The sequence below is a fragment of the Ixodes scapularis genome, unplaced genomic scaffold, assembly GCF_016920785.2.
Source record: "Ixodes scapularis isolate PalLabHiFi unplaced genomic scaffold, ASM1692078v2 PGA_scaffold10__122_contigs__length_95168666, whole genome shotgun sequence".
NCBI classification, from domain to species: Eukaryota; Metazoa; Arthropoda; class Arachnida; order Ixodida; family Ixodidae; genus Ixodes; species Ixodes scapularis.
In genome coordinates this window covers 92,773,347-92,789,502 of record NW_024609836.1, presented here as the reverse complement: position 1 = coordinate 92,789,502, position 16,156 = coordinate 92,773,347, and the positions used below count along the sequence as shown (strand labels likewise).

The 16,156-nt window shown below is 47.1% G+C and overlaps 1 protein-coding gene across 1 annotated transcript; it reads left to right on the top strand.

Annotated features, from left to right (window-relative positions):
- Positions 1-5,975: 5,975 nt before the first annotated feature.
- Positions 5,976-16,050, top strand: LOC121834873. The gene is made up of 5 exons (XM_042288774.1): positions 5,976-6,109; positions 7,303-7,448; positions 8,874-9,006; positions 11,073-11,319; positions 15,885-16,050. Exons 1-4 carry the CDS (start codon positions 5,976-5,978, stop codon positions 11,314-11,316), a joined length of 657 nt encoding a protein of 218 aa, XP_042144708.1. The 3' UTR covers positions 11,317-11,319; positions 15,885-16,050.
- The last annotated feature ends 106 nt before the right edge of the window (positions 16,051-16,156 follow it).

Sequence of the window (16,156 nt, the reverse complement as noted above, 5' to 3'; positions counted from 1 at the left end):
GACGGACTGTCCTTCTGCTCTGGCAACTCTGTCGCGCTTGCTAATCCAAAGCCGGACTTTATAGAAAGTTTGCTGGATCAATTTGTCCCCTCTGTATACCTGGGAAACTCGGGCGTCTGTAGACAACATCGAACTACCAATAATGACGAAGTTGCATTAGGCGTCAGCGATCGCACCCTGATGTTTTACCTTAGCGGACAATCGGGGATCAGATACAGGTCTAAGTAAAAATAATGGTCCTCCAATGCAAATTCTGTCGGTGGACTTTATTATTTAAATAGGCCTATTATTTTCGGTTCTTCAGCGAAACACGAAAAGGAGAGAAGGCTAGCTGTTGTTCAACCTCGTGTTTTTGCGTATAGTGACCCTCTTTGGCGCCTAAAAGTTTTGTGCATCCTGACCTTTTTTTTTTCTTTCGGATTTTATCAGTTTCTGATGTATCATCGTGCCATTTTTAAAAAATAATATTTAACAAATCAACAGTTCAAAGTATACAGTTGCTTTCGGAGGTGGCAGTAACAGCAGAGTCACTGGGGAAACTGTTTGCCTTACACAACGTGGTAAGCAATTAAAATGGTAGCTTCGTGAAGTGATCATGAGTCACGGTTGTGCCTACTTTAAGCGTAGCTATAATCTACGCTTAGAGTATTGGTACTCCATTCCTAGATATCTTATCGGCGTCGCCATATTGGTGCTTAGCCGCTGAGCTTTAGACTCCATTGCAAGTATACAGACAATTCTAGGCATCGGCACAGTTTACACAGAAGGGAATATTTTTTATTCATGAAAACCCCGCAGCACCTATACAAGCATTATTGCAGGGGGACATAATGATAAAAAAAAGAAAAAAAAGATGCATAGCCTGGCGGCACACCACTTCCGCCGGTAATGAACTCAATTCTGCGATGTGCGATGGTTCGTGCAAAAAAAAAAGAAAAAAAAAAAGAACGAGTGTTTTCTAATGTTTTTCTTGGAGAAATACGGCTCAATCGTATAACAATGTCTGTACAATGGTCTGTACAAGGATGTGTGAGAAATGCTTGCTTAAAATATCGTTTGTTTTCCCTACAGCCATCAGAGAATGGAACAGACAGCCGAGTGACACTGTGGCTTCTACATCTTCTGTGGCCTTGCTGAAGAACATTGAAAGCGTTGTAATTTGTGCAAGTCATTAAACACTACTCTGTTTAATCACTACGTGCCGGCATGCGTGCACGGCTTTATTTTTTATTTCTTTGGGTGGACGTGTATGTATAAGTGTGTTTTATGAATTTTCCTTTCTTTAACAATACCTCCCACTCCTGTAATAGCCCTGTGATAAGGCTAATGGTATCAATAAAAATATCGCATGATGTTTACCATACTCAGTGCCACCGCGCGTACTGTTTCCTGGTAAGCTCTAAACTTATTTTCAACCCCGTCATGCATCCATCTCTCTCGGTACATAGCTGCGATTGGTTCTCCCAAGTGGACTGTCCAGATTTCTTGGAGTGCAGGCAACGCCTGCAGTGCGTTTAGCCAATGAACTTCCCCCGTTGTTCTTTCGGTCATTCCAACGAGTGTTCGGACTCTCGTCATCGCACGGTTCTGCATAATCTGATCATCTGTAAATGGATGTGCCCTTTAGTCATTCACACACGGCGGTCCGGCCTTGCGATGCGTTTTGGCTGATATCATCATTCCCGAAGTTTCAGTTTTTGCATCGACCTTCTGACAACGATGAAGTTGTCTGAAAAATGATGCAAGAAGGATTTGTTTTAGATTTTGTACGAAATAAAAATCGACGGGCGCGCTACGTGGCCGCCTATATTTTTCGCTGTCAGTCCAAAATAACACAATGCGGGGATCATTACAATGGCTTTCCTTCAAAGATACTTGAACGATACATTTAAATATGTGCATTCGATTTAATTCATGTTCGCGTATGTGAGGGGGCTCGGAAAGTCATAAATGTTGTTGTTCCCGGAATCTTTTTGATCGCACCTCGTACAGTTGTGCTAATCCGTAACAAAGATACCCCCATGTATACCAATCATTGCGTCGCCGGGAGTGGGCGGCTTGTGATTAGTCCCGAGTCCGAATCCGGACGGCGTCATACTCGGAACCAATCACAAGTCGCACACTTGAAGCGACGCTCACAGTACGGCCACCGCCTCAACGGATTGGCGGAGGCCATATTCGCTGGCAGCCTGATTCCGTGGTTGCTGAGCACGGCCAGCTTCTACATTGTTTTTGCGACGCGCTCCTGAAGCTCAAGATTGCCAGCCTTAGCAGACTGGTTCACACACTTCCGACTGCTTACAACCAAAGAGTCTAAACACCGGTTTCAAGCCTCTTGTGATTGCTTACCCTCCCTGCAGACGGTTGTCAGCAGTCACAAGAGGCTAAAGAACGGTTTTAAGTCGCTTACGCGCGCAGCAGTCACAAGAGGCTAAAGAACGGGAGGCTAAAAACCGGTTTTAAGTCGCTTGCGATTGTCAGCGCTGCCGGTCGTAAGCAGGTAGAAGTCTAAAGGCCCGTTCACACTCTTGCGACCGAGTAAGACCGAGAGAGACCAGACCGGTTTTTAAGCCTCTTGCGATCTCTTAGGACCAGCTCCGCCGCAGCGCATCCGGTCCTAAGAAGTCACAAAAGGCTTAAAAACCGGTCTGGTTGCCCTCGGTCTTACTCGGTCGCATATATGTGAACGGGCCTTAAGTGGAGAGAATTAAAACAAAATTGAAAATGAAAGTAAGAAAAAAAAAAAAAAGCAGTCATGCAAGGCTTAAAACCGGTTTTGACTCTTTCCTGACCGCGCCCATAGGCCATCGATCACCGGTGATCGATGGTTTCCCAACGCCGTGAAGAAATTAAATTGAATGCGGAGAATTGTGTTCCACAATCTCGTGGATGGCCGAAGAACTCTAGTTTCGGTTCCACGGTAGGTTTAAACTTTATCACAAGGTGGTGCTCTGTCAAAACATAGTCCTCGGAACGGCGGTTGCACTTGTCTAACATGGCTAACTGCTTGCACCAGTCGTTGTAACAAAGACAGCATTATTGACATACTTCAACTGTATTGTAGCATATTTTTTAGACCTCGAGAGCTCTGGGGGCACCTTAAATTATGCCAGAGGCGTTGCTTAACACATAATTGTCGGTAAGCATCACTGTAATTTCCAAGGCTGTCCTGAGTCTGAGTGCACGTTTTATGTTTCCAACAAGGCGCACAAAAATTCTAAATATAAAGAAACTGCAATCAAGGCTATGACAAAACGAAGGAAGACCAGAAAGAAAGCATTCTGCTGGGGATCTGAGGTGTGCTATCTGTGTTTCACCAATATAAGCAATTCCTTCGTTTAAGAACATACGTGCTACGGATTGTAACTCTCCGATGAACCAAAAACACACAACATTAGTTAAAGTACACTAACTTTCAGAAGCAATAGCCGTTTGTGTGGGACACATTTTATATATTCTGGAATTTTTCTTATTTGTCGTTTATTTTACATAGCTGTAGAAGTTTCGGTGTTTCTGCGCCTTCCGCGCGTACATTGCATTTTCAACAAATAAAATTTTAACATCTTTTTTCCACATCATATTAACCTCAGTTGCTCCGAAAAGAACAATTAATTGGGCACATTTTGATGTATGCCATATTGCTCCATACTTAAATTAGTTAGGAAAATATAAGCGTTTGCACGGATCCTTTAAAAATTGCTTCTTTTCTTGTTGTCAGGATAGTTAAGGACCGTTCACACACTTGCCACCGACTACGACCGACTGGGACAAGGCCGGTTTTTAGACTTGCGGCGACTTATCGACCAGCTGCATTGCTGCGCAGCCGGTCTTAAGCCGTCAAAAGACGCTTAAAACCTGTTTTGTCTCAGTCGGTCGGTCGTAGTCAAGCGCAAGTGTGTGAACGGACCTTTTGCGCCTCCGGTCGTAAGCAGTCGCAAGTGTGTGAACCAATGAAGTCCAAGATGGCGTCTGGTGAATATCCCACTATGCGGAGCGCAAGTTCGTCTGCTTCTTGCACAGGGGTTGCGATGATGTCAGAAGGCCGAGCTCTTATTGGTTGATTTAAAAAATCCTTTCAACCACAGCCAATCAGAACTCGGGGTCGTTCTGACGTCACCGCAAGAAGCAGACGAACTTGCCCTCCGCATAGGTCAGCAACCTCGTAGAGCGAGCAATCGGCCGAGATGATCTGCGATCGCGTCCCGACCTTCGATGCCGATTATCTCCTGTTGTTCGTGGGTGGAGGTCGACGCCAAACCGATGAGAGTCGCTCGCTCTCCAAGACCGAGAGACCTTCAATGAACGATAAGAGGAGAAAGCGACTCGATCAAGGTTTGACCGTTGGCGTGGAAGTCATATATATAAGACGACGACGAGGGCCGATCACTCGATTCGTGCGGTGACTATATAGGTTCCGCAGTGTCCCATCGCGACTGAGAGATGATGTCGATCAACAGCATCGTGCCCGCCGCTATCTTGTGCACCCTGGGTAAGAGAACCCTCTACGTCCATGTTACGCATACTTCTTTCGCTTTATTTTGTGTTACGAACACCTCTTTACTCCGCTTCAGCCATAGTAAGGGCTATATTCACAGACGGCGTAAAACCGCGGTCACACTGCTCGTACGAAAGACCATCTGCAGACACTGTCTGAGGCGTGTTTCTTCTTTCTGTCACATTGGTCATACAAAAAGCTGTTTGCAGACATGTTCGAAGCATACGTGTGCATGAAGCAAAGGTGCTTGGAACGTGCTAAAGGCGATGTCGAGTCCTCTCATTGCCGCTCCACAGTCAATAAGAGTGTGGCTTCAGCCAACAAGAGCGCCGAATGACCAATCACGAGGGAACAGGCGTGGACCCAAGTCGCTCCCCGCGTATCTTGGGCCGTCAGCGGCTATGGAGGGCATGCGTACAAATACAGACGCAAACACTAAAAGCGCAGGGACACGGTGCATTCACTGCGGTCCATTGGCTTAGCCCGAGAGCGCACACCCACACACACACGCCGAAAGATGGCGAACGCCGCGACGTTGCGACTTTGTCACTCGCCTTGATTGACCCAACTGAACTCTGTTTCACATCATGTCCGACCACCGCCAAAAGTGCGTCGCGTCGCTTGCCGTCTTTCTGGGTTTGCCGGCTACACCGGCTAAACCAACCACACGAAAAAGAAGAGCTCAGGCTTTCTTTTTTTTTTTTTTTGGCATTTACTGGGCGATGATTGGTTTATCCGCGGATAGCAAACGGCCAATAGCGACGAGCGCCGTGACGATGCAACTTTTGGGGCTGCTTGATCCAGCTGAAAAAATATTGTTCGCTTTCTTCCCATTCCATTGCACTACTTTGTGCCGCGGTTGCACGGAGTGGAGCAGTGAAAGGAGTAATATGGAAGTTTGAGCTGCGCACCTCGTACTTGAGGTGCACAGCTGAAGAGAAGACACTCCAGTTTCCCCCTGTACCCCTCCCCCCACCCCTCCCATAAACTCTAATGGCTCGTAGCTTTTCTCTCAGATGCACAAATAGTAGGGTCCAAACTAAATGCCGGAACAGTATAGCTCTTTTCTTTTTTCATGCTCCAGATCAGAAGTACAATGACCCGCGCTGTCCTGAATGAACCTTGACGGGATAAACGTAAACACCCTTTTTTCAATGATCCAAGATTTGAAAGGAAACTGGACTGCCTCTTTTCAGGACCTGGGACGCTTTTATTCCTTACAGAACACCGTCTTATTTATTTTTTTCCCTACACTGTGACTTCAAAAATCGACAAAAATATTTACCAGCGAGTGAAGTGATTTATCCGATAACACGGAAGAGTTTTGAAGCGCGAAGTTGCCACTATAGGTTAGCCATATTCGTTAAACCTCTGCACGCTTTGTCTTCGGAAGTGGAACATGATTTGTCAGAAAATAATCGCGTGTGTTGATGGGACGCCAGTGACCCCAAGTCCCGTGATTTTCACAGCCTGGGGACTAATGGCTGCTTCCGTAAAGCGTGTCAAAAAGGGCTGCGAGCGAGATCTTCTGGACAGGTGTTCCGTCAGCCTCTTCTTTTTCACTGGAAGCGCAAGGATACCCGGGAGTGCCCAAGAGCTGGCCAATACATGCGAGTGAGTTTTGTGCGCCTGAGCATCACGGAGCACGTATGTAAGTTACGGGATTAGTTTGGAATCTTAGTTTTTTCTATATGAAGTTTGCTTTTTTGGATATTGAGGGCCACCTTATACATAGACCATAGCAAAGACTATTCATTCTTTCATTCTGTGGGATATTATTTTATAATGTTACATTAATATACAATTCGTGGCTCGATCCACAGCCAAGGTCCGGTTTAGGTTCCAATAATGAATAAATTTTTTGACTGCCACAGGCAACACGCAGAACATAAAATAAATAACATTACAAAGTAGTACCGTAATAAATAAATCTACATCTTACTAATCTGAAACAAAGTAGGACACGTTTCTGATCTTAACTTTTATCTGGCAATTCAAGGGCAAAAAAAAAAAACATATTTTTTTGCTAAGCACAAGTTTTTGTTTTTTGTTTTATGCTCTGTTTCCTCATAGGGTGCGAACGAAGGCGGTGCAACAAGCATAAATATGTCTCGACTGACATCTCTACTCCATGAGCACTTACGCGTCGCAGATCCCCTCAAGATGCTGTACAATACTCTGAGCATTCCGTCAACGCTAACGTTGAAAATAATTGTCACCACTAATGGTGACGTGGGGGGGAGGGGGGGGGGGGAGGTTCGCTTGTATTTGCTGTACTCTTTTATTGTACCCTCTCCATTGCTCGCCCGTGCAACGAGAATATAAAGCCTACTATCTTCCCGCGCGCGTGTAGCATTTGCTGGGGATCACGTCAAGGTAATGTAGAATATTCGCTTCCTTGTAACCGAGCTGAGTACCTCCCTTTATCGACGGACCATCGCGCATTCCCGTTTTTTTTCATTCTTTTATTTTTTTTATTGTTTATTCCTTTTTTTTTTTCTGGCTTTAGAAACCTATTTAAGTTATTTGTTTCCCGAATAATTAATAATTTTTCCGTCCGCCTCGCACGCGCGTCTTGCCGCGTCTTACAATGAGGTCACAAGCAGGGCTTGTCTTCTAGGTGGTCTTGGTTTGAGTACGAACCTCCTATGTTCAAGTCCGAGTCTCTTGCCGTTAGCCAAGTAAGGGTAAAAACACAGGCAAGCGGGTGAATAACTTGCATTACAAACCCAAAACGAGGAGCAATTAAAAAAAAAAAAAGACGCAGCATACAAGGGTTTTTTGTTTTTGTTTTTCTTCCGGTGAAGAGAAGAGCAAAAAGACAGGCAGTGCGTCACAGACTACACCCAGACATGCCTGGAGGGCATCCCAAGGGGCATGGTGCAACTCGTGCTTGATGGCTCCAGCACCGTCGGCAGGGAGAAGTGCACGGTCGGCAGCCCTGGACACACACGTAAGCCGCTACCAGGTGGCGCATGCTAACGCCCGAAACGTAGAGGGTATTATTCACCCATGGCTCTGACACATGGTAGGATGTATTGTACTAAACTGAGGGCGCGCTGCGATCGAGGTCACATTCATATTTGCTATACTTCGTTTCAGCTTCGGTCCGAACGCGGCCGATGTTATGAGCCGAAGGGCCAATCAAACAGCGCAAAAAGCGCAGCGTCATGGCGTGCTCTCTGCGCTTGATAGGACTAGGCGGCGGAGGAGCGCGCACAGAGAGACGGCGCATACCGGCTTGTCCTATGAACTGCAGAGAGCACGCCATGACGTTGTGCGTCTTTCGCTTTTTGATTGGCCCTTCGGCTCATAACATCGGCCGCGCTCGGACCGAAGCTGAAACGAAGTATAGAGGTTGTTTATTAAGGACTGTCCTCCCAGATACGTACGCTTGCCTCTTTTTTTTATTATTATTTCGCGAACACGTTTTTTTTTTTTTTAATTAACGAAAATGACGTCGTTGAAATAATTTTGAGCTCCCGTCATGTGACCATAGCCAAGTGACTTTTGTCATGACTCACGTGCCGTTTTCAGCGGCAAGCACAGATTTCCACAAAATATTGTGCGCAGTGCTTGGAAGCGACCAAATGTGGCTAAAAAACGTAATTTCCGTCCACATAAAAAAATCCACAAAAAAAGAGAAGTAAAAAAAAACAAAAAAAAAAAACGACGGTACGTTTGCTGTGTGGTTGGTACGACTCCTTTTTCAGCGTACACCATAACCACGTGATGTAACACTATCTTCAACCATATTTCAAAGCCGTTTAAAAGTAAGTGACGTACGGTATACATGAAGCGAAATTGCGACAACGAGAGAGCCGCAAATCGAGCACACTGTGTTCGCGGCGATATATATACAGGGTGTCACAAAAGAAAATATACACGGTCTTTTTTACTGCAAAAATAAACTAGGCATTGCCGAACGCTCATTCTCCGCCCAAAGGTAGAGCTAGAGGTCACAACCAGATGCCAAAGTTTCAGCTCGATCAGATAACTTAATCAAAAGTTATTAGTGATTTTCTGAAAATTACAATGGGAAAATGGAGCCCATTTTAGTCTGTTTTCGGTTTCTGGTGCCATAGAGCCGCATGTGTTTGAAAACACCGTCGGCCGCCATTTTCCCAATGAAATTTTCAGAAAATCACTTATAACTTTTGATTAAGTTATCGGATCGGGCTGAAACTTTGGCATCTCGTTGTGACCTCTAGCGCTACATTTGGGCGGAGAATGAGCGTTCGGCGATGCCTAGTTTATTTTTGCGGTAAAAAAGACCGTTTAAATTTTCTTTTGTGACACCCTGTACAATATATGGAGTTTCGGAAACACTCGAGGCCTTATATACAGTTGCACCCATGTTTGGCCGTTCCTGGAACAGGGTACATGAAGCACGCCGAGTGCCTCAACACCGCCGGCGACAAGATCCATCGCTGCATGAAGCGGCTAACGGGGATTCTCGAGGCCAGCGCTGAACACCACGAGAGGAAGCACAAGATCGGACTGGCGTGCTGGTGAGTTCGTTAAAAGCCGGAGTCATATACTGCTAATGCATCATACAAGAGACAGCCTGAAGTGACATTGTCCGAGACGTTGTTCCTGCTAGTACGACGCTCACATCTCATACAAAAACTCTCTGCAGACCTGTTCGAAGGAGACGTATGTATATGAAGCAAAAATATGCTTCGAACATCTTTGAGGCCTGTTTGCAAATAATTAAGAGAACATCGTGATTTTTTTTTCGTTGTATAATCATAACTCTGCGGCTTACATAGGGTCGGACAGTCCCCGCAACACACTACAAGCGTAGACCCTTGCATACATAATTGTTGTATGAATGACGCATTACTTCTTACTCTTATTATTTTTTTTTGTAATGAACTAAGGCAGGACTAGTTTTACGCGGACGGGAAGGCCTAACGGATTTGAGTTAAAGGAATGGTGAACCGAAATTTGGATTTCAAAGAAACAATGCAGGAGCTGTAGGCGGGACGCTACAATCCCTACAACACTACTCGTAAGGCAATATCTCAAATGGACGGCCGCATTTTCGAAAAAAAAAAAAAAAAGAAAAAGGTCGAGATTGAATGAGGCCGACGAGGCGCATGACGTAAAGATATCTCGTTTCCTCCTCTCTTCACTTCGCCCCCTCAAGGCGGCGAGGCGAAGAAGACACGAGGCCGTTCCCTCTCCTTCTCGGAGAAATGTGACGTAAACATCTCTGTCAAATGCGCCTCCTTTTTTAAAAAAAAATACAGTCATCCGTTCGAGATATCGCTGTATGAGTGATGTTTTGGTGTTTGTAGCATCCCGTTGCATGTTTTTGCCGCCGTGTTTTGTGGAATCCAGATATCAGTTCAGCATCCCTTTAACGTTTTGACCGAGCAACAAGTATAGCTATTGGGACGCCTACAGCGTTAACCTTGTCCTTAAGTAATTCCAGAAGGGAGAATGAGGACGGGTATCTTTAGTGTTATACAATACGACGGCGCTTGTTCGGGACGCGTCATTTCGACCCCGTAGTTCCTAAAGGCCCGTTCACACGATGCATTTTTCTCGCGCATCTACCTTTTCGGACTCGTTCAGACGGCGCAACCATTTCGCGAAACTACGTTTCGCGACACTAGATGCGCGAGAAAAATGCATCGTGTGAACGGGCCCTAAGAGTGCATGGTACTTCGCGCTTGCAATCCTGGAGCACCGGACAAAATTTCCCAAATGAACGTGAAGCTGTTCAAAATCCAAGGCACCTACTGTGGATGCGTTCTATATATGTACACCTTTTCCACAAGGGCTCAGCTATCTTGAATGTCGTCACTTCTGGTATTCGGTAAAGCATCGTTTTTATCTCTCCACGCCGCTAAAAGGTGTTTACGAAAAACGCGTGAGTGTCACAGATTCTTGTTCTGCCTCACCTATATTTTCTCGCATATTACAGCTTGAAATATTTTATTATGTTTTCGTTTCACATACTAGATACGGAACCCACTTGACTGAGAACGGTAGGAAACGGAAGATGTCTATATTAGAAATTAGAGTTTTAAGAAAGCGACATCACCGCCGGAATGGTCTAACACTCTGGTTAGAGACACGAAGACTTGTCTCCATGGCTCTAACACATTTCTGCTATATCTTCGGTTTGCATAAATATATGCCAGAGTGTTATTACGCTTTAATTGTTTCCTGCACTAAAATTCACTCGCGCCCCTGCTAAGTGGGATTATGGCTCTTCACGTGGATGTTGCACTGGTTTTCACGCATGCGGCACAAGCCAGGAGGGCCACTTGCGCTTTGCCAGGGACCCTTTTTCAAACGTGCACATCATCTAGAAACTGCAGCGGCAATTATCTGAGCCCGCCATTGTTGGGGTGCGTACTCTGAACATGTATTGGACACGAATGCCGCGTCATCGTTCGGCAAAGACTCGGGATTCATTCGCACACTTCGTTCCCAAGAAACGGCGACCGCCAATGTCGCTCGATGGGGGTTTGAAAAAAGTGCCTAAATCTGTGGGCCCATATGTGACGCGAACGCGGACTTGGCACGCTGCGTCTGAAGTTGTGCCCTTGACTTCCGGCAGCTCGTTCGGCGGCTACCGACAGTGCATCGTGGACGCGGTGAAGGGCAGTTGCGACGACAGTCACGTGGCATACGCGCACGAGCTGATCGAGACCTACGCGGGAGTGCTCCTCGACACAGTGTGCATCAACTACAAGGCCGAGGACGAGTCGTGCAGAGGCCTTCCGACCCTGCTGCCCAAGGATGCGCCAAGGTCACTGTCGCCGATCCCACCGCTCACCGACGTGCTCCAGGTCTTCGTCTGAAAGGTGCTGGCGTCTTCTTGCATATCTCGCTGTTGTCGTTTGGCGTCACGTCATCTGTAATTCACTGTGTTGTGTGTATCATACACACTTGTAAGTAAGGCGTTGCTTGTACCTAGTTAATTTTTTCGGTGACCAAGTAAAACCTAGTCACCCTTTAAGAGAACGAACGATGTTACGTATTTTCGCTACTTTTTGATGAGGTAACGATTAACAGTATATTTTTACTCCTGGGTCTGAACGTGTAGAACAGAAGTGCCCAATCTAGTTCTCACGTCAGCTCGCGCCTGGAATTTGCTCTATGATAAAACTCTAGATAGACGATTTAAGGATGTGCACAAGGTATGTCCAGAGCCCTTCATACTTAGAGAGTGTTTGGCCATTGGGCAGAGCTTAATTGTTGCCCGCTATACACCGTTTCCCCTTGCGTCCTAGCGCAGTGGATGCTACGAGCCATCGGTGCCAATCCAAGGCCGTGCGACTTTCTTGTGACCTTGGAGAGGGTGCACAGCGACACGCGAAAAGCGTATCACGTGCTACTTCCACAGAGCGAGATTAGGGAGTTTTCGTAGATCGTTTTCGCCGTCCCGCAAGGCCCTCCGCAACCCACTAGGACAGCGGGAACTCCACAGTCAAGGCTATCGGCGCGCAGGCGCAGTAGCAACTTTTTCGTCGCGGAACGCTTAGCGGAGGGTGCAGCGCGGTCTACGAAAACTCCCTATTGGCTAAGATAGCTCGTAGCGTCCGCTGCGTCCAGACGCAGCGGATTTCGCGATAACACAAAATGGTGTTACTTCTTTGTCTCGTGTATTCCTGAGAAATCCCATAGGGCTTTTATGAGTCAGAGCCACAAAATGGCGGAAGGAAGTAGTCATCCCCCGGTTGTCAGACTACGCAGCTGTGGTTGCCAGGCTGTCAAAATATCCTTAAGGCCAAACTCTCTCGGTATAAATGGCTCTGGGTATGTCTGTATGGCCACAGTTATCCCTGAATGAATCCGTTGAAAAGAAAGCAATTATAAACGAAGATAAATATTGGAAGCTGCTACTGCTTCATAAAAACGACAGGTTCAGAGTAACGAGGAAATACCGCCTTACTTTTCAGGTGAAGTAACCCCGTTCTTTTTAAATCGTAGTAACGAGTAACGTATACTTAGTTACCTTTTGAGTGAGTAACAAGTTACGGTATTTAGTAGCTTTATTTCAGTAACGTGGACATCTCCGTGTGTATGTGCGAGAGGTCAGTCAGCCTCAATGGACCTTTTACTGAAACCCTAACACGCAGCAGGTCACGTACTGCACTCTCCTTCTTGCCGCCGCAGAATCTACCACGGTAGATACGTGACACACTGAAGAGAGCCAGAGGGTACCGGAGTTGGTGCTTGCCCTGGCCAGCTCCCCGTCGCTTCCAAGGTCGCCTCTGTCGTCTGCTAGAACCTTGAACATGGGTTGTGTTTTCGGGAGCGTCTGACTTGTTAAAGGGGCCCACCAACACTTTTTTGACCGGTTTGAAGTTGGCGCTGAAAAGGAGCTCCATGAAAGCAGGAACACCGAGGAAAAAAAATATTACAGAAATTCGCAATATTTTGTGAGTTATTAGAAAACTAAATATTGCAGAAAACAACTTTAAATAAGCAAAACATTGCGCTTCATGACGTAAAATTAAATAGTTTAGCGATTGGAGCAAAGCGGTTGGCCAATGGGAGCAAAGCATCGGCCCGGACGATTGGAGCAAAGCGTCGGGCCGGTCGGCTCGTCGGCCATTAGGCCTAGCCGCAACCATCGTAGCTTTGGGATCGGGTTGCGATCATCGATGAATTTACCGGGCTTATCGGATTTTGAGTGCGGAGCTGGGCGTCGCGCCGTACGAGGACACTCCACGCATGCGCCGCGACGCGTCTCTGCATCAGTCCGCTTCGACTGCCGCGGAAGACTCGTCTCCCGCAACTCCGCCACCGGAGCCACCTCGGCGAGTAGGAGCTACAAACTGGTGAGCGGTCCCGTTGGGCAAAAGCTGGATCCCGTCGCCGCACTTCACTCGAACAGTGAAAAGTCTGTCACAGCATTAAAAGAAAATAAGGGTTCCCCTGGCTCCTCTTACTGCTTTTAGTTGACCGGGACCGGGGGCGCACAAGTGAAAATACGATGCGCGTTGTGTGCACGGATCACTTGTCGTCTGCTCACGATGGTACGTCGCGGACGCCGCTGGGAGGCGCGCATGAGCAGAGCCAGAGTAGCGCGTTCCTTTTCCTTTCGCCGCCACCTCCGTATTGGCGGAGGAGTGGTCACGTGGGCAGAACTGGATCCGACCTCCGTGCGGGAAAGCGGCCTTCCAGAGCGCCGAGTTTCGGGGGAACATATTTTCCGCTTTGAGTTCGCAAGATATAGATTCTAGACTAAAATCGAACGAACCGAAAGCTTCCTAAGTCATTGAACATTATGTGTATGAACTGGCTACAGTACAGTCCCGTTTTTTTATAACGCGAGCGATGTTCTGGGACATTTGTTTTCAGGGTATGTGAAGCAGACGACACGGACGGCGATCGCGTTCCCCGCGTCTGCGGCTCTCGCGGAGTGATACGCGATACCGGTACGCGACCGGCACATCCGGCCATCTTGGCGAGTCGGCGAGCTCTCGTTTGAAAGCGTGGGGACCGCGTTTTTGTCGGCTGCTACGTCGTTTGCAGTATTAAATTTTGCATGCGCGTAGAAAGAGCCTCGTGAAAATGACAGGCTGTAGTGTTACCAAGTGCACAATACGCGCAGACAGTGGCAAAAGCTTGTACCGGATTCCGACGACGAGACACGATGTGAGACGCCGCCTCGTCTGGCTTTCTCGTATGGGAAGGAGATCATTTTTAATTATTGTCTGCCCTTTTACAATACCCCAAAAGATTTCTGCAGGCAATTGTATGGATAAACGTGTTTTAGAGACTGTTAGTGCTGTGCCTGTTCGCAATTTCTTCAATGGACCATGTCGGTGGTAGTAAAACAGTTTAACAGGTTCAGCAAAATGTTCAAAATAGAAGAGAAACCGAGATGCATGTTGGTGTCACACACTGAAAGTAGACAGAGCTCTATCGCCCTATTCTCGGGGCGGAATAAACTGGTCAATAGGAAAACAGTCAATCTCGGCATCATTCTGGTCCCCGCAACGAATTGGACTGCGTTTTCAAAGCCTTATCCGCAATGAAAGTGGAACGTAGGTGGACTTTTTTTATATTACGCAGTTTGCACCTTGCGGCATCTCCCAGAGTTCGGAGCACCATCTAACATTTATTATTCGCGAGCCCCTAATGTTTGCGATTCAAGCAAATTCAAAATTTAGCCCAACTTGAAAACATGCGAAAATTCCAGTCTCCAAGAGCTCTCAATTCCTGCGTCTCGAATTCGTGAAATGGCAAAAACTTCAGATAAAAAAGAAAAAAAACAAGAAGAAAAAAAACAGTTGTTTATTATTTTAGCATAAAAGTGGGGGTGCTCGACATTTCTCAGGAACGCACGAAGGTAAAGCACCTTTCCGTTTACCTAATATCTAGTAAACTGTCTGCTGAAAAAAAAAAAAAAAAAAAGTCAGGTTGAGCAGCGGCACTTGCTTTTCGATTAAACACAAGAGGAAAATAAGCAGGCCTGCGTTCTTTTGCTTCTTGCGATCGCTCGAGGGGAAAGGTCCTCAAAACGTTGGGCACACAGCGGGCTCACGACGCTATCTGCGTCCCAGCAACAGCGACTTGACGACTTCATTTCACACGCGACCCGCGGGACCCGCGGGTGCGTACGCGGGTGCGCTTTTTGCGGGAAGGAGACAGGAAACGACGGGACAACGATCACGGCGTATGCGCGGCTCGTCGCCGCACGCCGCACTATTTTCCTTCCGCAGCGCACCGCAGCACGCCTCAGCACGCCGCCTCCTCGCGTCTGTGCCTTCGTGCCCCTGCAAAAACCGACCGTGGCTTCCCGCAGTGCTTGGCTCCAGAATGGCACCATTGCGATACTCTGCTCCGCAAGCGGAGCATATACAGTTACTCTAACAAGGCCAACGTTGGACAAGGCGTTGTTTTCGCCCTTTTTGAACTTTACTTTGCAACTTTATTAGCTCTATAAAAATGACTGGTTGGAGAAATAAGGACGGTTAACGTGTGATATACTTTATTTCGCTTCAAAATTCCTGGGACGGCTGTCGCCAATCACGAAACCCAGAGAATGTGACGTATAGTGAAAGGGAGCGCCGTTATGCGCGCGCATTCGGCACCCCGCGACGCCACCATTGGTGGAGGTGTTTCCGAGTTGTCAAATTAAAATATGATGCGCTAATATTTTCAAACTCTTTCGTTGTCCACTGGCTTTCCGGGACCACAAGCGTGTAGAAACCGCAATAAAAAGTCGACGCTCAAATACTGTTGGAGGGCCCCTTTACTCGAACGAAGAACACTGTAAAATGAAGTAAATGGATGGAGGGATGAATGTATACACGGCTGAACCCTCTAAATTGGGCGGCGGTTTGTGCCACCTAGCCAGTGTTTTCCGCTTAAAGACAGTGCCTAGAGGCGGGCCTGCGAACTCACTTCGCAGGAACACATCAACAACTCTTGGAGGCCGTGGCACGAGCGTCCTTGCTGCTCTCCACTCCGGACAAGTCAACAGTGCCCCGAGAACAGCCGACGCCATTGTCGCCTGCTTGTACTTGCCTATGCGCACTGCTGTTCCCCGAAAAAGGTTCATCAAGGATGACTGCGGAATGAGATGTGTGTGTGCTCATGATCATAATTGACCTACGTCCTGTAAATATTCTTGAGTAAATGGCGTACCACGAGGTCTTTGAGTTCGTGTCCTTTTTCGTCACT